Here is a 21,278-nt window from a genome sequence, read left to right as displayed (position 1 = left end):
TTGTAAATCTCTAAAAGACAATTATTTTAAAAATATGTCTTCTAGGATTTTAAAACTATTTAAACATGATAATAGATGCGTGAATAACCTGTTTCCCTTTAGCCGGATATGAGGCTAAGCAAAAATACGGGTGATGGCTTTCTTCATTCAAGAAGATCAAATCCGCATGGGAACAGAGAAAGGTGATGGCATCTAGAACATTCTGGACTTGCTTTGCTACAGGCAAACGTAGATGCTTTGGATTCATTCCTTCAAAGACGAGCAGGGGCCAAACCTCCTCCTGCCCCATAAACTCCTGCCTGTTCCCACCTTATACCTTTAGCATAAGAGACCAAGTCGGCTAGAGTTTGTAAAAGTCAAAGAAAGGAATGGTGGGCATTGTCAGACAAGAACTGAGCCTTAAGGAAAGACGATGTCAAAAGATGCAGAGACCAGAAGGAAATGAGCACAAGGCCAGAAAATCTCAAAGGAAACATGATCAACTCTTAAAAGTAGGGGATTTAGACAATAAAGTGAAATGATCCTGATTGAGGAGGGAAAGGAGGATGAGGCTGCTACAGAAAGCGGCCTTGGGGACCGAGTCTGTCCTGCAGGGAATTCTCTGAGGAGCCCAGGCTGGAAGGGTGCATTGGGAAGGTGAGGAAGACAAATACAAAGGAGCCTGCCAGAGAAAATGAACGGCCAGTGTGCGCTTAGCCGTGCAGAAAATGGTAACGGCGACAACAGGGACCTTTTTCAGTTCTCGGGCTGGCTGACGCTTGGAGGCAAGTCGGCACAGAAGCTGATGGCCGAGCGAAGCCCACGCTCCCCGGCGTCTGCTTCCCCCAGCACAGACCTGATAGAACAGCGTGATGAAGGAAGGGATGGAGCCCAGGCAGTCAGGAGAGTCAAGGAGCCAACCTCTGATGGCTTGGAGTAGGTCCAGGGTAGGCCCATGACATTGTGTCCCCAGTGCAGGGTGGCCTTGGGGGAGCCCTTTTAAATCTTCACTCCAATGATCACTAGCAGGATTCTTGAGAGATCACTGAGCAGGGCCAAGTCTAGTAAGGGCCAGTGCTTCTGTAATTTCCCAAAAGCAGATCATGATGAATGTGAACAGCCTTACGTAGGGAGGCACGCTTGTCAGTCCATGGCCAGACATCAGAGTGGATTATTACACATGTGGCTTGTGAACTCAGGAGGAAAAGGTGATGGTGAAGATTCAGAGTCAGCACAGGGGGATTTGTAGCTCCAAGTCCTGCTAACATTGCCTTTGGATTATGCTAGAAAAACTGGTAGATGAGATCATTGCCATGACACAGACTCACAGAGTATCAGGGCTAGGTGCACCTTTAATGTACTTTGAAGATAGGAGACTGGAGCCCCCAGTGGTTAAGAAGAACCTCTGGGCAATATGGAGACTTGGGCCCTCCTACACCTCTAGTCTTTCCCTGGGAGCCCCACACATACACATGGTATTTCAACAAGACATCTAGCAAAGGCCACAATTATGGGCCGGATGATCTTAGAATTACAGGTTTTGTAACTGCTTGAACAGCCAAAATCCAGAGTCTTGATTTACTACCTGAGCATCGGCCTGAACAAAGTCCTGTATGTAGTAGCCCTGTTCTCTCAAGACTTTAAGAAATGATTCACATATAGGAATGGAACACCCAGTTTGAAATGACATGAAAAGGAAAGGAAACCTAGAACATAGCATGAGAGTCCACATTTTTCTCAATACCTTGGAACAAATTCAGAACCTATGGTGTACAGTTTAAAGAGAGATAATATTGTACAGATACTGTAAGTGAAAAGTCACTTTTTAAAAAAATAAATAGATTAAATAATGGAGGTTTACATTTTTTTACAAATGCCGAATGAGGAAGACTTAGCCCAATACCAGCTCTTGTGGAAAAGGTGTAGGGATTTTACTGTCAGCAAAATGCAAAGAGAGTAATGGGACTGCCAAGAAAGCTAGTGCTGCCTTATGCTGTGTGGTAGATAGAATCCTGGCCTCCAAAGATGTCCATGTCCTCATTCGTAGGATTATGAGTATGTACCTTACATGGCAAAAGGGAGTTTGCAGATATGATACAATTCAGGATCTTGAGATAGGGACCCCGGCTGACCCAATGTCCTGAAGGAGGCAGGAGTGTCAGAGCAAGAGAAGAGATGTGACAACAGACACAGAGGTGGGAGTGATGCAGGACCACACACCAAGAAGTGCAGGGAGCTCCCGAAAGCTGGAAAAGGCAAGGAAATGGATTCTTCCCCAGACTTGCAGGAGAAACACAGCCTTAATGACCCACTCTCCACTTCTGGCTTCTAGAACTGTAAGATAATAAATGTGCGTTGTTTTAAGCCAGTACACTGGTGGTCATTATGACAGCGGCTGTAGTGAGCTAATACAGGCTGCCCTGAGCCTGGGTGCAGTGTCCAGCCAGCAAAGATTGTACGATGCACACGTTAGATCACATCTAAAATGTGATCACATCAGTTCCGGTCTGAGTTTTAGGAAGCATGTTGACAATGTCAAATACATGTCAAGTGTTGAAGAACTTTTATGTGGTAACAAATTAAAAGGAGCTGAAAAGATCGTGTATTTCCACCCCGAATAATGTTAAGACATAACAGTTGTCTTCAAATGTTTCGAGGGTTAACATGTCAGAGAAAGATTAAGATCAGTGAAACCCCAGAGGAAAGAATTAGAACAAATAAGCTGGAGTTACAGGGAAATTCAGGTCATTTTAACAGAAACATTTACACCAATCAGAGCTGCAGAGTAAATGCAGCGCCTTGTTAGGTAGTGAGCTTCCCATCACTGGAAGTACTCAGTCAGAGGCCGAGTGGTCACTACCCAGGTATGTTAGAAAGGGCCCTTCCACAGGCCCAGCACTGGTCCAGAAAACTGATCTAAGCACCTTTATGGTTTGAGGACTTGATGACTCTAGAAAGACAAGGCACGTTTTTCCTGGGGTCCAGGTCTTGTGCTAAAATTTGTAATTAAGTCTCATGGGAAAATAAAAGGCGGCAGTAGGGGTTCTCACTTCTGTTCCTTGTGAAATTCTCAATACTATTTTTAACTCTCCTCGAGAGCCATCATCTTGATTAATAAGTAAAATACTGAGGGCAGCATCTCATATCTGTACTTCAAAGACAGCAAAATAGCAAGGTCACCACGGGGGTGGGGTGCGTAAGTCGACCAGGAGGAACTGGCTGTGTCCCCATTCCAGCCCTCAGTTCTACTCCATTTTAACAGTGGCCACACCTCAGCTCGGTTCTCAAGTCCTCAAATCAAACAGTGTCGCCTGTGGGTCAGGAGGCTAAGCAGGGAGCAGTACGTGAAATGAAGATGATCAGAGCAATGGGCTGCTCTCCCGTAGGGAAGGAAGGCGCCAGTGTATAATGGAGTTGCAGGGAAAGACAAAGCAGCAGCCCATTCCGCTGAGTGTCAGTGGTAGTGTCTTCCACCTGGCCCAAGTTTTTCATGATAGAAAGTGGATGAGTCAGCTAGAGACCCACTGGTGCTTTCTCTTCCCTCCACGCCATTTTTTCTGGACGTCTCCATAATGCTGCTGCTTGATGTACAAGAGAAATAGCAAAATGCCCAATGAAACCAGTTCTCCTGTGGTCATCCTGCCCCCGTGCTCCACCCATGCGCAAGGCAGAGGCCCGGCACCCAGCATCCGCCCTGCCGCAGGCACCAGGCACGCCTGCCAGCTCCCGCCCCGGGACAAGGCAGAAATGCCTATGTCAGTTGATTACAATGTTCTCAGTCGACGTGTCCGGACAGGCATCCACTTACCTCACACCCAGAGATGATTGTGGCCATAGCTACGTTTAGACATAATATTGACCTGCCTGATAACATTGTTCCTAAGTTGCTGCTTCCCCCTCATCCTGCTTTGTTCTCCCCTTCTGTGGCTTGTGTGTGTGTTTTGATACCTGTTTGCTAGATTTCTGTTTTAACTCAAATAGATTTTTAAAAGCAAGAGAAAAGGAAGCCATGCCTAGAGACAGGGTGATGGTGCTTTCAGAAATGGACTTATTTCCTTTTCTGCACCTCTGTCCTGCAGGGGTCAAGGCCCAGTGTGTTTGCCTCTCTCACTTTCCGACCAACCCAACCGCAGCAGGGATCAGTGACCAAGGGCAGCGCACCAGCCCCCACATCTCCATCCACCCCTCCCCCCACACCTCACAGATCAGCACCTGAATCTAGGTGAAAGCAGCCTGGCCTCCAGGCACCCACCCACCACTTCTCCGGCTCCGCTTCTACCATCGTGCTGCCCCCTTCTCCTCTGCAAAAAGTTCTCGTGTTGCCCCTGAAGGCAACAGGGAGTACAGGCTTCCAGTGAACGAAGCTCGGCTGTGTCTCCTGCACTCAGCTGGTGGGGGTGTTTCACCCGAGAGGATATCACCTGTATTCCCACCAGTCAGACTTTAAATCCTCAAAGGCATTTCTCTACAAAAAGAGAAGAGTCTTGATTGCATCTTTGCAATCCCACTTTTCTCATTTGCAAAATGAGAATACTGATGACTTCCAAGTCACTGGGCAGTTAAGGGGGTTATAGGACTTAATTCATGTGAAGCACTTAGACAGGGCCCACCTGGTCCTTTATACTCTTCGCTCCTTTTCTAATCACTGAACAAGTGAATTGAATGAGTAAATGCAAATTGAGTCCATACAAATGTGTTATAAGTGAAAAATTTACACCTAGGTTTAATTATTGAAATAACAGAGGTGAAAAATTCACATCTCATATGTGGACGTTTTGGTACTTTATGTTTGTATTTTGCACTGTGAAGTGGTGTTTTTTTTCCAGGACTACACTTTGTTATATGAAGAGGCAAAATATTTCCAGCTTCAGCCCATGTTGTTGGAGATGGAAAGATGGAAGCAGGACAGAGAAACTGGTCGCTTTTCAAGGCCCTGTGAGTGCCTAGTGGTGCGTGTCGCCCCAGACCTCGGAGAAAGGATCACACTCAGCGGTGACAAATCCTTGATAGAAGAAGTGTTTCCAGAGATCGGCGACGTGATGTGTAACTCTGTCAACGCAGGCTGGAATCACGACTCGACGCACGTCATTAGGTTTCCACTGAATGGCTACTGTCACCTCAACTCAGTCCAGGTACACGGTGATTTCATGCACTGTGGCATCGAATGCCACTCCTAATGCTGTTGCTTACTTACCCTTGCCTTCACGCGGCGCCTGTCCTCCAAAGAGCTGAGAAACTCTCTCGTGGTGACACTTCTGTTGGGTTGGTAAACCTGTTCACCCCTCTACAGCATTCATTCAATCATTCCACATTTATTTATTGAACATCTACTATGTGCCAGAGGCTGGTTTGAGCACTGGAGATAAGAAAGACAACACAGAGGCAACAGCTCCATTTCCATGGAACTTACATTATGTGGATGGAGTTGAGGGGGTGGTGCAAATAGTAACCGACATAAACTTGGTCAGGCAGGGAGATGAGGATATCTGGGATCGCTCCTTCTAGCAGTTGCCAGCAAGTTCTGAAGGCCCTAAGGTAGGAGTATGTGTGGAATATTGAGGAGTATCAGGAAAGCTAGTGTGACTCGAAGAGAGCAAAGGCAGAGGGAGTGCTAAGACCCTGGGCCAGTGGGTGGCCAGAGACAGATTGTGGGTTGCCTCGTAGAGGGTGGAAGGCACTCTGGAATTTTTGGTTTTGTTTTTCTTTGGTTTGGGATCATTTGCCGGTGTGAGTAAATGCAAAGCCATTTGAGGATTTTGAGCAAAAGAGTGACATGATGCAACTCGTATTTGAAAATGAATACTCCAGCAGCAGGTGGAAGACAATGGAAGGAAGGAGGCCAGTTAGAAAACTATGGGCCAAGCAAGAGCTGAGAGGTATCCTGTTCTGCCTACCACCATACCACCCTAAACACTCCCTAGCTCCTCTGATCTCCGGTGCTAAGCAGGGTTGGGTCAGGTTAGTACTTGGATGGGAGAAGTGCCCCAATTCTGAATATCTTGAATGTAGAGCTAATGAGGCTTTCATTTTTTTTAACAGATTTTATTTATTCATTTTTAGAGATGGGGAGGGAGGGAAAAAGAGAGGGAGAGAAACATCAATGTGTAGTTGCCTCTCGTGCGCCCCCTACTGGGGACCCAGCCTGCAACCCAGGCATGTGCCCTGACTGGGAATTGAACCAGTGACCCTTTCTTTGGTTCGCAGGTCGGTGCTCAGTCCACTGAGCCACACCAGCCAGGACCTAATGAGGTTTTCTGTTGATGGCTGCAGGTTTTAAGACAGAAGCCAAAGATGACTAAAATTTGTTGTCATTTTTTAAATAATATATATATGTATATATGTATATATGTTTGCTTTTTTATTGATTTTTAGAGAGAAAAGGGGAGAGAGAGAGAAACACTGATTTGTTGTTCCACCCATCTACGTATTCATTGGTTGGCTCCTGTATGTGCCCCTACAAGGGATAAAACTGGCAACCTTTGCACACCAGGCCTAGAAGCACCCACTCTCTCTTTCTGCTTCTTGACGAGTATTCCGCAACTGTTTGTAATTGTTTAAATGAATGAACAGATGTTTGAGAGCAGAACAGCAGGAACTATTGGCAGTACTGGGCCCTGGGCATGCTAGAGAAGGTCACACACTCACAGGCTGCCAGGTTACCCAGGTCTGGAGGTGCGCCCCACACCCGGGGAGCAGGGCAGGGCCTTCCTGACAGCCCCGCCCCTCTCACACACCCTCCGCACTCTCCTCTCCTCTCCACAGAGGGAGGGGCAGAGTCAGGGTTGCAGTTCATCGCTTCTCTAGGGCTCCATCTCTCCCACACAAACCCTCTAGTCCACCCCTCGGTCCACTGAATAACTGTCCTAAAAATCCTGTGCCTGAGAAGTTTCCCCATCATTCAAGTCTGAGCACATGTGGGATTTTTCACCTGCATTCATGTCATGATATAACTTTATCATGACACACTCCAGCTTCCTACGCCACTGACCAAAAACTAGGCACTGTCCTCTAGGCCTGCAGAGGCTTTGAGACAAGGCACTTGAGACCTGAGACCCCATGGGGTGATTTTAGTATTCTCCAAAGAGAATAATATTCTCTAATGTTCTCAAAGTTAGACTGCTAACTTTGGGGAACTTTTAAGTGTATGTTTAAAAAGTAATGTCCAAAAAGCATAAGCTATTTCCATTCTGTTGGAATAAGATTTGACCATGTCCAAGGTAACATTGGGTCGTATTAAAAAATCATCATATTATGCATATTGTACCCCCTGGGGAGGACGCTTTGGGACTTCCTTTTTAGCAATTTAGCAGCTGTAACAGCGTTTACAGACAAAAGAAAGATACCAGAGTTCAGCTCTTTCTTGTTCAAAGCTTCCTCTACTTTTATAATTCCCCTCCTCATCATGGCAAAAAATCCTTTTTGAGGTGGTTTGGCCCAGCAAATTGGGGTTTTTCTTGCTGACAGATGACATTCCTGCCTCTGCTGGGGAACGTCTCCTAGAGTGAGCCGTTCTTCACCTTCGTCTTCACCAAAGCCCATCTCAACTGTGCACTCGGGCATGTCTTCTCTGTCTGGCCCTTTGTCGCCTGGCATGCACACGTCGTGAGTGTATCTCCAGGAGCAGAGACATGCAGGGTAGAGGATTCATTTTTTTCTCTCGTGAAGACTTTTTTCTAACTGGCCAGCAATTGAAGTTTTAATTTTCAGAGAGCTTACTCTTGTTTTCTAATCGTGTCTAGCTAGCTATTTTGCGAGATAGCAGATCATAGTCCATATAAAGCTAAGTGACCAAAAAAGAATAATAAGTTTAAAAAACAGGAAGGATTCACTTTTACATCGATTACATTTTGAAAGTTATTTAGTAACATTTTCCTTCATTCAAAAAAAATTGAGCCAGATAATATTTTTTCAAGTTATGATTAAGCCATCTTGTCTTGCAAGTGGCATAGAAGCAATTCACTTATATCCAGAATCCTGGCAGGGAGCATTTGCAAGTCTAATCGTTTGTCAGTTTCCTAAAGAAACAGAATGCTCTAGTTCAGTTTTCTGTATTTTTGCCTAAGAGTTGTAGGAACTGTTTCTGGCATTTAAGAGTGTCAGACATGCAGTGACAAATTCAGGGATTTTTTAGGCATTAGGTATTTGATTTCATTAAAGAATAGATTAGGTGGCTTATGTTTATTGAACATATAGAATTTATTTTGGATACGTGTTCTAATATGTCACCATCACATTTATTCTTGCCTCCCTGCACGCTCACAAGGCGGTAAGCCTATTTCAGATGCCACCGACTCGAAAACCTGTAGGTAAACCTCAGCTGTCTCCAGTTTGTTCTGCTTTCACAATGACATTAGTCTTCCAAGCTGAAATATATTAACTCGGTATCGGGAAATTCAAACAATGGCAGGGTTAAGAGGGAATGAGTTGAGTGAATCACTGGCTGAGTAAATTCAAATAATATCACTGACTTTCCTTCACCTTATAGAATATATTTCAGCGGCAAATGAGCTTTGAAATGTGAGCCATTTTTCCTCCAGAGAAAGTAGTCACACATTGCAAAAACCATAGGATCTGAGGCCAAGCGGACCTGAGTTGGAAACCCAACGCCATTACTTACTGTGAGCCTCAGTTTTCTCATCTGTGAAATGGGCTAACACCACCCATTATTCCAGGATGTTGTAGTGATTAAATGAACTTGGCACATGGAAAACCAGCATGTAAAGGCACATTTTAAATGTTACAGATGTTTGCTCCCTCCCTTCCTGCCCTTTAATCCAGTCTTCATTTGAAAGCAGAAACTTCAAGAGACTTAGGGGTTGGAGAAGCTTGGTCAGAGCTGTTTATGATTTTAAGCTTTCGGACAGTTCTTTGGGCTATTTCTGTGGCCAAAGGACACGTCTTGCCCCTAACTGGATGCTTGTCTTGGCCCCTCGCAGGTCCTCGAGAGGTTGCAGCAAAGAGGATTTGAAATCGTGGGCTCCTGTGGGGGAGGGGTGGACTCGTCTCAGTTCAGCGAATACGTCCTCCGGCGGGAACTGAGGCGGACGCCCCGCGGTCCCTCCGTCATCCGGATAAAGCAAGAGCCACTGGACTAAATGGACACATTTCTTACGCAAAAAGGAAAAAATACACACCCAGTAACGCAAACCACAAAAAGGGACATCTGTGTGCAGTTGGGACAGCAAACCAAGTCCTGGACCTAAAATTGAATAAAAGACACATTTATATCCGATAGAGACCACACCTGTATTCATATGGGAACAATTGGAATAGTGATATCTTCGAGGTGTAAAAAATATATAAATATATATATATGTCAAAAGGTAGGAAATGCAAAAAAAAAGTGGTAGCTACAGTTGGTGCTGTGATGGCCGTGAAGTGTCCGGGGCCTCCCGAGGCCTCTGACCGGTAAACAAGCCATGAGCAGTGAGGACGCGTCCTTGCGGTTTCCATTGCCAACAGCCATCCGTGGTTTCTTTTTCCTTTGTCTTTCTTTTTTCCTTTTTTTTTTTTTTTAAAACACACACCTTGACTCAGCATCTTTGCATATGGCGGTTTCATGTCTCCTTAGGCTGGGACCAGGCAGGACTTCAGAAAAACTCATGAGCACATTGCATTCAAAAGACGTTAGACATGAAATTTTAAATGTAGTCTGTACAGAAGTCACACTTTTTTGTCTGCCTCACAGATGTGAATGTTACTTTGTTTTTAAACTGATCAGTTTTGCAAAGGGGCCAGAATTATTACTTGTTAGAGTTGCACCAGTTTGAGTCTGCTGCTTTCCTACAGTTTTTCAAATTTTATAATGTATTAAATACAATAAACTCTGTTTAAAAAATCAGGTCTGTGTGAAACACATGTTGGAGTGAAGCTATATTAAAATGAAATTTTCCTTTTTAAAATTTTCTGTGTTGAGCATCAAAAAGAGGCCTAAAAACTAAGGCCAGTGTTGAGGTTGAAACCCACCGAAGGGTGAGGGCGTTGTCGTCACCTGTGCTAAGCAGTCCTGTTCCCACTCAGCCACTGTCTCGTCCTGCGCTTTGTTACTCTGCACTGGGGAGCAAGATACATCCTGCTTCTTTTGAACTCCTCCTTTATAAATATCAGTTACCTATTGCTGCAGAGAAAACCACACCAATGTAGCAGCTTGAAACATTTTCTCGTCTCTTGTGACTCTGGTTCTTTTGTGTGTACTGGCCTTCATTGGGCTGCGGCTGCTGCCTGTGATGTCATCCAGGGTGTGACTGAGCTGGGACACCCAAGATGGCTCCCCCACAGGGCTGCCAATTGATACTGGCTGTCAGCCTCTCCAGTGGCCTGGGGCCCTCCCAGCATAGGAGCTGGCTTCCAAGAGGGAGTGTCCTGAGCTCAGGTGTTGCAGGAAGGAGGAAGCAGGAGCCGCAGCCTTCTGAAAGGCTAGGCCTGGACCTGTCCCGTGCACTTGAGCAGCAATCTGTTGGTTCCAGGGAAAGGGAAATAATATCCACCTGCTGGAGAGATGGGCAAAGAATTTGTAACCAACTGGAACCTGCTGGAACACCTGTGTAAAAGATGCAAAAAGTAGGGCATCATGGCTTTGGAAGAAGTAAGGGAAAATCTCAGTGCCAGAGTGAACACTTGCTTATTAGCCAGAGAGGGAAGAAATGGGAAATTACAGTACCACTTTGGGATTAAGCCCTCAGCTTTTCCAAGGCAGAAGTGATTCGGGAAGCTCCTCCGTCAGCCCCGCCATCACCTCTCTGCCCTACTTCCTCTTCCTCATTCCAGACCCTCAAAATAAATCTGGCATGACGATAAGATTGACAGGCAAACTACAGTGTCTTTCTGCTACAGAGATGTTCCTGTGGTGATAGGCTATTTCCCATCCTGAACTTTTTTTTTTTTTTAAATTAAAAAGTCTGTGCCTGAGGACACTAGTAATGAAAATATCTCTGGCTTCTGAAACTAAAAGTTGTTAATGGCTCCCATCACCCCTGAAACACAGAGACGGTCCGAACACTCAATTACTCTAATGACTGCCAGCCAGGCCTCCGTGTGGTGGTTTAATTTCCCTTTATTTGAAACTAGCACAGCACTGGTTCAGACGGAGACAGCCAGGGCTGCTCCCACGGGCTGCTTGGTCATCCACGCCCTGCTGAAAGGAGAAGGTGATTGCTGTATGATTTTACTAGCAATCCACTCTCATTAGGCAAAATTTTCCCAAATCAAGAGCCCTCACCTTGGGACACTCTGCTGGTGGTTGTCATTCGTTAGCATTCACCCAGCACTCCCTGTATACACAAGGTTAGTACTGTCCCAACCAATCACTCCATTGAACTCTATGCCTCAGCTAGTACCATTCACTTTGTTCTTTTCTGAGTTCTGTGCCCATTTATTCAACTTCGATCCAACTGCACATTCTCCTTTCTCTGGATTTTTGAAAATGAAATGCATTGGGGTGACAAATGGTTAATAACATCAATTGCAAGTCGCACAACTTACGGTATGACATCTGTATGCTCCAGTGTGCCGACACAGCTCAGAGGAGCCACCGTATCTCAACCAATTTTCACATTTTTAGGTCTTAAAATACACAGATTCCCACATACCAAAGCACTCCAGGAAAAAGCTGTCAATCACAATATGTTTCCCCCTGCCTTACTGCCCAATGCACAGCCATACCCAGACTTCCCCGGCTGCCACGATGAGGACCTTTGCAGCCCTGCTTATTTTCCCTGGAGGATCTGACCAAGGGTGATGTGTGGCACTTATTAATAGTGTCTTCTTAGACTCCAATTTAGAAAGGGTCCACCCCCCTGTTTTTGGTCTTCTACGACATTGATTTATATAAAGAGTCTAGGTCATTTGTTTTGTAGTTTGTTGCACAATCCGTATTTGTCTGGTCGGTCCCTCATTGGTAAAGTCAAGGCAATTTTTTTTTTTGCAGGAACACAACACAGGTGATGCTGTGTCCTCACTGCGTCACATCACAAGGGTCTGTTTGGCCCATGATGGTGACAGTAATGTTTTATTTCTATTTTGGGTTTTTTTGCTATTATAAATCTTACTGCATGTTAGTTGTGGTTTTTCTTTGGTGATTGTAACCTTGACCACTTGGTTGAAGTGACAGCTACCAAATTTCTCCAACGTAAAAGTAGCTTTTCCCTTTGCAATTTAGTAAGTAGTTGACTATACAAATATCCTGTCCCTCAACACACTTTCACTGGTGACTTTAACATTCATTGGTAATCTTTTCCAGAGTCAATCATTTACCTTGGTGGTTATGAAAGCATACTTAAAAAAAAACTATTGTCTGCACCATGGGTATTTGAAAGAACCTTTTTTCTCTTTTTTTTTTTTAGTAAAATACAGCCCTTTAGGGCACACAAGCTATGATCCCTGACCTCTTTTCTATGAAGTATTTTAGAAAGTAGAGTGAGGCAAGGTGTCTCTAAACTGATTTCTAAATATCCAGTGAGTCTCTACATAGTCATAATGGTGGTCATGCACTTGGTGTTCGCTCCACGCCAGGCACTGTGTGAAGCACTTCAACTTGCATTAACTCACTGAATCCTTATGATCATACCAGAGGTTGGATTATCCATGCCTCTCAGTTAAAGAAACTAAAATTCTAAGACATCAAATAATGTGCAGCTAAGCTTTATAAGGAGGGCCCCAAAAGCAGTATTCGAGAGAAAGTAAGTTCTCCTGTTGTACTGGGATGGGGAAGAAGGAAGATTATTCATTAACAACATTTTCTCCTTGGAATGGAAATTTATTCCTGTATTTATATATTTTGAGCACCATTTACAATGTGTTGGGCAATCAGTTCTGGTGGCACTGTGATGACCATGACATGGCTTCTGCCACGGGCGCTGGGGTGGGTGGGGCCAGCACAACAAGCGGCAGGAGGAGGGGGTGTATGTAGCTAAGTACAGTACGAGGCACTAGGGCTATGTGCCATTTGATAGTCACGAACCACAGGTATGGACATACCAAGTAATATGGGATCACATCTAATTGGGGACATTAGAAAAGCACCACAGGGAGGGTGGCACTTGAAAGATGGCTAGGCTCTCCCAAAAGAAGGGGTACAGAAGGAGGGCTGAGGCTCAGCTGGGGAAGCAGAAGGCAGGCTCAGATCATGGTGTGGGGTGACGGGGGGAGGGCAGAGAACATGCTACAAAAGGAAGGTAGAACGGGGCTGGAGCAGGGCTGCTCTTGAGTGTCAGGCTGGGGATCTGACTCCATTCAGGAGTTGCTGGAGAGGCAGAGGTGGGCTCCATGAATAGTCACCTGAGGGTCTGCAGACTTGATTGGCGGGGACAGTCTGTTGATGTGGCAGGCAGTGAAGTGGCCATTTTTCCATTTTATCCATCATGACCTACCTAGCTAAGAGCTGACAATCCAAAGATATATAGGTGAATAAGGCATCACCTTGGGTGTAGGGGGTGACAGATTCAGATGCCTACAAGGACCGGGTGAGTTGCATCAATTAGGAGAGAGACAAGCAGAAATATGTGCGCCCCATTCAAAGGGGCAGCCCCCACTCAACTCCACAGGTTCTCCAGCAAGAGAACAAGGCTCCTATACACTTAACTAGATTTCTGTGAAATCTCTAGATATGCAGATGTTGGAACCAATTCATGTGTTCAAATTCACAGGCCAAAGAAGACATCTGCAGAGTTGGTAACTGATGAAAGTTATGAAAGAATAAAACAGTTTTAGACATTCTAGAAGAATCCCACTTGGATGGAATCATATCTGCTGAGAGAAGAACTAAATTGTTTGAGGACATAAGTTTTATAAAAAGTGAAAATTTGAGGCAAACTCTTAGGAATAATACCATTTGACTGTAAAGAGTTGAGTCCAGCTATAACCGACAGTAGCAATAATAAGCTACCCTCACTGAATGCTCACCATGTGCCAGGCACCGTGCTAAGGGATTTACAGATGCTCTTTCCTTCAATCCTCATAGAAACCCTATGAAGTTGGCTTTTATTAGTATCCCAATTTTATAGATGAGATTACTAGTAAGTCAAAAAATTCCCAAAGTCCACAAGAAACGTGGAACAACAATGACAGCGTGCACAGTGTTTGATTAATACCTGTACTCAACTTTTCCTGGTTTCCTAACTCATGCAAAAAATGATTTTGCCATCACTGGCAACTGCAGTGTACTTTATTCCAAGACACTAGACAAAAATGTCACTATAGTAACTTACTGGTTACAGAGTAGGAATCTGTGAGTAACAGAAGCCCCGAGAAGACAGTTTTCTCTGACTTTCTGACAGTCAAAAGCTGTTCACAGTAAAATTTGTATTGGTTATATCAGGGTCCCCTAAACTTGCCTGTTTGGAAGACACACAAAAGGCACTTGTTAAAGTTATAGATTCTAGTCCATCAGCACCCCCACCACCTCTTTTCCGCAGAGATGTCCTGAATCTCAGTTTCCAACGGAAGAGCCTGGGAATCTGTGTTTTAACAGTGCGCACCGTAGGCAACTCTGCAATCAGGCAAGTTTGGGAAAGAGTGGGTAAGTGTGCTTTATCAACCCAGGCTGAGAGCAGTAGACGAGAAGATTCTGGGAGTACTGCTGTGGCGTACCTTTGTATGACTTCGTTGATGTCTGTTAATAAACAACGGTTGGCTTCCCCTGTTCTTTTAAGGACCTGATCCAGTGCATCAGATGTAGTGGGATGGAGAAGTACTTACCTGAAATTTAACCCAAGGACCTTCGTCCTTTCCTGGTTAAGTAGAGAACTGCCCCATCTCATGCAAAACAGTGCACCAGCTACAGCATTCTTCCACCTCCTTTTCAAAAGCTATCAGAGACATGAATGAGCAGAGACTTTACAAACAGGAAATAATTACAGTAGCATCTACCACCTGTAAAAATACCTTACTGCAGGTGTGCTGGAATCCCCTTTCCCTTTATATTTTAATTTGTCAGTATCTTTGAAATGTAAATCATTTCAAACTTTAGAATTTGAAGCAGTGCGTAAACCTGTAACCCTAACCATTTACCACAATGCACACGCGTCTCCTTTTATTTGCTTTGATGCGTTAGATTCAGAGAGCTCCCTCTGTTTCCCAGGACTCTGAGCTCATTTTCCCTCTCTCTGTTTCTCCTCCCCCCTCACTCTCAGTGTGAAACCCAGTGTTTCCTCACCCCTCCCCATCCACCTACCAGACTGTGTTTGTCTGAGTAAGGAACAGACAGTACGGATATTAAATTATGCTGTTGATGAACAAGACGGAAAAAGCCGGAGAAGCACTTGCTGTGTATGCCATTCAGACTTCGGAACTTGATCTGGAAAGCCTGGTCTGGACGCTGAAAACCAAATCCTCGTCATGGGAGCATCACATCAGTTGGAAAAGAAGCTAGACCAGAAGGGAAGTTGAGTACCTCCAGTTTGAGGGGGACTAGCAGGGTCATCTAAAGGTCTGGCACTTGAGTGGCCTACGTGATGAAGCCAGTTTTCCTGTTAGTCAGCAGTAATGGGCAAGGGGATCGGCAAGAGGCAATGGTGTGGTGAGAAGCAGATCGCTCATAGGTTAGCTGAAACTTGTATTTTTCATTTACCATTCTTTGTTGGAAACATTACTTTATTATTTACGATATTGTTATCCTATAAGTCACATTCCCAAATACTTGATCTCTTAATATCTATAGATCCCTCAAATTTGGGAATTCTGTTTAGTAGGTTACATAGTCATGAAAATAATTATTATATGTCTTACTTCAAGCAGAATAGGTGTGTTTCTAAAATGCAACATTGACCTTATAGTCTTTTCTCTACTGCCATTATCATTTCAAAGTCACAGTTATTTCCCATAGCTACGAGGGGGGAGGGGAGAAGACAGACTACGCCCCCCGCCCCGCCCAGCCCTTCCCTCCAGTAGGTTTCTGCTTCTGTCCAGTCTGCCCTCCACGCCCCACTCGCAGCCCCGCCCACCCCTCGGAGCGTTCTTCTAAGCAAAGCTAGTCAGGCGATGAGTTGAAATGATCTCTGCGCAGTCATTAAAAGCTTTTTTGTTAAAACTAAAACCTACGAAGGGCATGACTTCCCTGAAACAGAAACACTGATGAAGCAGCAGGACTGCACCCAGGTGTCATTTCACAGGGCCCCTGGAAGAGCCATGTGATGCTGTGAGGCCACAGGTCACCCCTTTCTCAAATGCTCACCCCAAGGTGTGAACATCCTTTTCCTGTGCGTCACTGCTCTTCTCGGTGTCCTCTCTCTCTCCCTGAGTGATCTCATCCTTCGGTGGCTTCCCTGTCACCAGTGCTTCAGGCCTGACCTCTCTCAGAGCTTCAGGCAGAGTAGCCAGCTCTGGAGACACAGTGACAGTAAGACAGAATAAGATCATTTCAATATATCTGGTCAAAAGCATTGACACATAAAGGGTCTACGAGATGTTTTCATTTGACAATACAGAACTAAAATTACTCTGGTCCTAGGCCTTTCCTTTCTCCTTTTAGATTTCCTGTCTCGGTTCAAAATGCTCCTTTCCATCCACACCAGGCATCCTTTTCCTACCTTCTCCACTTTAGTTGGTCACCAAGTTCTACAGAGAGTGTCTCCCTCCTAAACGTTTTCCAAATTGGTCTCTTCCTCTCTGTTATCAGCAACTCTTATGTGGACTATTTTTGTAAGATCCCAGTTCGTTTTTCACCTGGGAATTGGGAGTGTTACCCCTGAAACGCATCCTCCATGTTACAGCCTGCTCACTGCCCTGTTAAAAGCCCAACAGTATTTCCTTGTTGCTTCCAGAACGATCTTGTCCCCTTAGTGTGTGACATCCAGGTCCTCTTCCATCTGACCCTGCCTACTCCTCAGCCTCGTCTGTGGCCGCTCCAGCTTTCTGCATGATGACATTAGCTCCCCCGTGTGTCGTATTGTTTTAAGTCTCCCTGCTTTGGAATCTGCTCATATTGATCCTCCTCATCACTTAAACACTACCATTCACCCATCAAGACCTCCGTCACCTACCACCACCTTCCCATGTGTACCTCACCTGGCTGACCCTCTCCTGTGGTTCTAACTCACCCTATTTGTACTTTTATTATGGCACTTACCACATAATGTTGAAATATCTACTTCCATATCTATACTTAAGGACCAAACTTGTGTCATCAATGGGAGAAATCTGACTTATTTATATGTACATCACACCTAGTAGGTGCTACAGAAATGTTTCGTGATGATGGATTAAATAAATAAGTGAAGTCTATTAGTCCTAGAACAAAGCAGAGTGCAGATTTCATGTGACTAACTCCTTCACTTGGACAGCTTGTCAGTACTCATAAAAACTAGATGAAATGAAGATGTACGTAAAGGAACTAGGACGTAATAGGGACTCGATGATCAATTATTAGCAACAGTAAATCCTCAAGCACGATTTTTTATAACATTTTCTTTGGATTTTGCTCAATTAAAAGTCATGGAAGACTTCGACACTTAACCAATTTGGAATGACAAATCTACTCTCCCACCTGAAACAACTAAAGAATTGGACACAATATATGAAACAATGGTTTTCAAGACACTGAATACTAAACCACAGAGCACAGTGATCTCTGAGAGGTGGGTAAGAGTTGCCCTGACAAACTGCCTTAAGGAAGTTTCCAGACATAGTGCAGGGAAGGGAAACCAAGGCCAAGGCCAGTGGTCTCCCTGGGCTGAAGGGGCAGAGCTCGCAGTCTAGGGAAGCCAAGACAGACAGCCTTTACAGAGTGGAGTAGCAGAGAGGGGCGATCGCACACACAGGTGACCAGAGAACTTGAGAGTGATTCGTGGAGTATTCTGCTAAGTACTAACCGGTGCATGTGTCTGAGGAAATTATCCAAAGCAAGGCAAAGACCTATGTAGGAGAATCAGCAAAACCACAACCCATAGCTCACACCGAGCCAGCAAATTTTCCTATTCCCATCAGCCAGACTAAAAAGCCTCTTACCTAATGGGTCACTGGCCAGATAACTCAGAATGCCTAGGTACTGGGGAAAAATAGCCCTCGGCTAAACATAGCACAGCTTTCACCTAACAAAGCTTAAAAGGAAATCCCAAGGGATGAAACTACTTCCAAATAACTCAACCTCATGGGAAAACAAAGCTCAGGACGATTTATAAGAATACAGGGAACTTCCGGACAAGATAGAAGCACAGGTAGAGACACACTGTGCCTCCTCACACAACCAAAATAAGGACAATGAAAATTTAGAAACAAACAAACAAAAATAGCCAGTACTGACAGAAAACTGAACTGTACAGAAGTCCAACAACCAAGGAGTTAAAATAGACACATTTATCCAGACCCGTGGGAGGATCGGAGTCAGGCAGCCAGGCCGAGAGGGGTCAGGGCAAAAAAGTGGTGGCTGGCAGACCCTGGGCATGCAGGAGGCGGCTGGGGGACCCCTGGTGCAAGGCAGCAGCAGGTGGACCCAGCGAGATGGCGGATTGTGGAGGGGCACTGAGCACAACTCGGCTGACTGACCGGGTGCTCCCACATTCGCACGCAGATAAACCAGGTGCAACAGGGGATCAAGACAAACCACGCAACCCAGGGCTCCAGTGCTGGGAAATAAAGCCTCAAAACACCAATTGAAAACACCCGTGGGGGTTGAGGTGCCGGGAGAGACTCCCTGCTTCACAGGAGAGTTTGTTGGAGAGACTCCCAGGATCCTAGAATGTACACAAGCCCACCCACCTGGGAATCAGCACCAGAAGGGCCCAGTTCACTTAGGGAAAGCAACAGAAGGGACTGGAATCCAACAGAGAGCAGGATAAGCACCATTATTCCCTCTCTGACCCTGCCCCCACATACAGCATTAAAACCAGTGACTGGGTTGACCTGCCCTGGTGAACACCTAAGGATCTTCCCCTCCTATGTAACAGGCACATAAAGACAAAAAAATGGTCCAAATGAAAGAACAGATCAAAGCTCCACAGCAAACACAACTAAGCGATGAAGCAATAGCCAACCTACCAGATGCACAGTTCAAAGCACTGGTAATCAGGATGCTCACAGAATTGGTTAAATTTGGTCGCAAATTAGATGAAAAAATGAAGGCTACACTAAGTGAGATAAAGAAAAATGTACAGAGAACCAATAGTGATGGGAAGGAAACTGGGACTCAAATCAATGGAGCGGCCCAGAGGGAAGAAAGAAACATTCAACTAGAAAACAATGAAGAAATAAAAATTCAAAAAAATGAGGAGAGGCTCAGGAACCTCCAGGGCATCTTTAAATGCTCCAACATCCAAATTATAGGGGTACCAGAAGGGGAAGAGCAAGAGCAACAAATGGAAAAGTTGTTTGAACAAGTAATAAAGGAGAACTTCCCCAGTATGGCAAAGGAAATAGACTTCCAAGAAGCTCAGAAAGCTCAGAGAGTCCCAAAGAAGGTGGACCCAAGGAAGCACACACCAAGGCACATCATAATTACATTACCCAACATTAAAATTAAAAAGCAAATCCTAGGGACTTCCACCAAGATGGAGGCGTAGGTAGAAACGCTGTGCCTTCTCTCACAACCAAGTTTAGAAACAACTAAATATTAGCAACAGAAAACACAGCAAGAACACAGAAAATTGAACTTTTCGGAAGTCTGATAACAACAAATTCTTCAGCCTGACCTGTAAGAGGGGCGAAACCAGCAGCTGTCAGAGCAGGGTTGCACAGAAAAACTTGGTCAGACGGACTCGGGCGCGCGGAACCCAGGCGCAGGGTTGGACCTAGTGAGCGACCCAGCAAGCGACCGTGGGGAAACAGCGAGGGAGCAGGGCTGCGGGTTGACTGTGGTCGCGCTCTCCTGCGAGGATAGACAAGCAAGAGAGTGGGCGGTGAGACTATGGGACTGAGTAGGCCCCACGGGGAGCAGCAGCACAGGGCGCCGCCATTTCCCTGCTCTGACCCCGCCTCTACATGCAGCATCATAACCCAGCGACCTGAGTGGCCCTGCCCTGGGGAACCACCTAAGGCTCTGCTCCTCACCCAGCGGCAGGAAACAGCAGAGGGTGCCGCCATTTCCCCGCTCTGACCACGCCCCCACATATAGCATCACAACCCAGCGACCTGAGAGTCCAAGGCTCCGCTACTCATACTTAACGGGCAAGAACAGACGAAAAATGGCTCAAGAAGATCTCAAAGCCCCAGAGCCTATAAATCTAAGCGATGAAGAAATAGCAAAACTCTCAGACGCACAGTTTAAAACACTGGTGATCAGGATCCTCACAGAACTGGTTGATTATAGCCACAAATTAGACAAACATATGAAGGCAAAACTAATTGAAATGAATGGAATTTCACAGGAAACCAATAGCGATGAAAAGGAAACTGGGACTCAAATCAATGGATTGAACCAGAAGAAAGCAAATAATGGCCAAACAGAAAAGAGTGAAGAAGCAAGAATTCAAACAAATGAGGAGAGGCTTAGGAACCTCCAGGACATCTTTAAACGCTCCAACATCCGAATTATAGGAGTACCAGAAGGGGGAAAGGAACAGCCACCAGTGGAAAACTTATTTAAACAAATAATAAACAAAAACTTCCCCAATCTGGCAAAGGAAATAGACTTCCAGGAAATCCAGGAAGCTCAGAGAGTCACAAAGAAGTTGGACCCAAGAAGAAACACACCAAGGCACATCATCATTACATTAGCCAAGATTAAAATGAAAGAGCAAATCCTAGAAGCAGCAAGAGATAAGGAGAGAATTACCTACAAGGAGTTCCCATCAGACTGTCAGCTGATTTCTCAAAAGAGACCTTACAGGCAAGGAGGGGCTGGAACGAAGTATTCCAAGTCATGAAATCCAAAGACCTACATCCAAGATTGCTCTATCCAGCAAAGCTTTCATTTAGAACGGAAGGGCAGATAAAGTGCTTCTCAGATAAGGTCAAGTTAGAGGAGTTCATCATCACCAAACCCTTACTATATGAAATGTTAAAGGGACTTATCTAAGAAAAATAAGATAAAAAAACATATATAGTAAAATGACAGCAAACTCACAATTATTAACAACCACACCTAAAACAAAAACAAACTAAGCAAATAACTAGAACAGGAACAGAACCACAGAAATAGAGATCAAATGGAAGGTTAGCAACAGCAGGGTGAGAGGAGGAAAGATGGGGGAAAAGGTACAGAGAATAAGTAGCATAGATGGTAGGTAGAAAATAGACAGGGGGAGGGCAAGAATAGTATGGGAAATGTAGATGCTAAAGAACTTTTAAGTATGATACATGGACATGAACTAAAGGTGGGGAGAATTTGGGTGGGAGAGGATATGCAGGGTGGAGGGGAGTGAAGGGGGGAA

The 21,278-nt window shown here is 45.1% G+C and overlaps 1 protein-coding gene across 4 annotated transcripts in view; it reads left to right on the top strand.

The window, feature by feature from the left end:
* Nucleotides 1–9,869, top strand: part of KCTD1 (potassium channel tetramerization domain containing 1) — a 187,824-nt gene extending 177,955 nt beyond the window's left edge. For 3 of the 4 annotated variants that reach the window (XM_037127850.2, XM_053664357.1, XM_037127851.2), the window contains exons 4-5: nucleotides 4,806–5,111; nucleotides 8,916–9,864. In XM_037127850.2, coding sequence (XP_036983745.1) covers nucleotides 4,806–5,111; nucleotides 8,916–9,074 — 465 coding nt within the window. In that variant the 3' untranslated portion in view covers nucleotides 9,075–9,864. Of the gene's footprint in view, nucleotides 1–4,805; nucleotides 5,112–8,915 lie in introns of all 4 variants that reach the window. The other variant, XM_037127849.2, reaches the window with a different exon arrangement.
* Nucleotides 9,870–21,278: the final 11,409 nt, after the last annotated feature.

The sequence above is a fragment of the Artibeus jamaicensis genome, unplaced genomic scaffold (genome assembly GCF_021234435.1).
Source record: "Artibeus jamaicensis isolate MK-2021 breed Jamaican fruit bat unplaced genomic scaffold, CSHL_Jam_final contig_354, whole genome shotgun sequence".
Classification (NCBI taxonomy): domain Eukaryota; kingdom Metazoa; phylum Chordata; class Mammalia; order Chiroptera; family Phyllostomidae; genus Artibeus; species Artibeus jamaicensis.
This window is presented reverse-complemented; position numbering and strand designations above follow the sequence as displayed.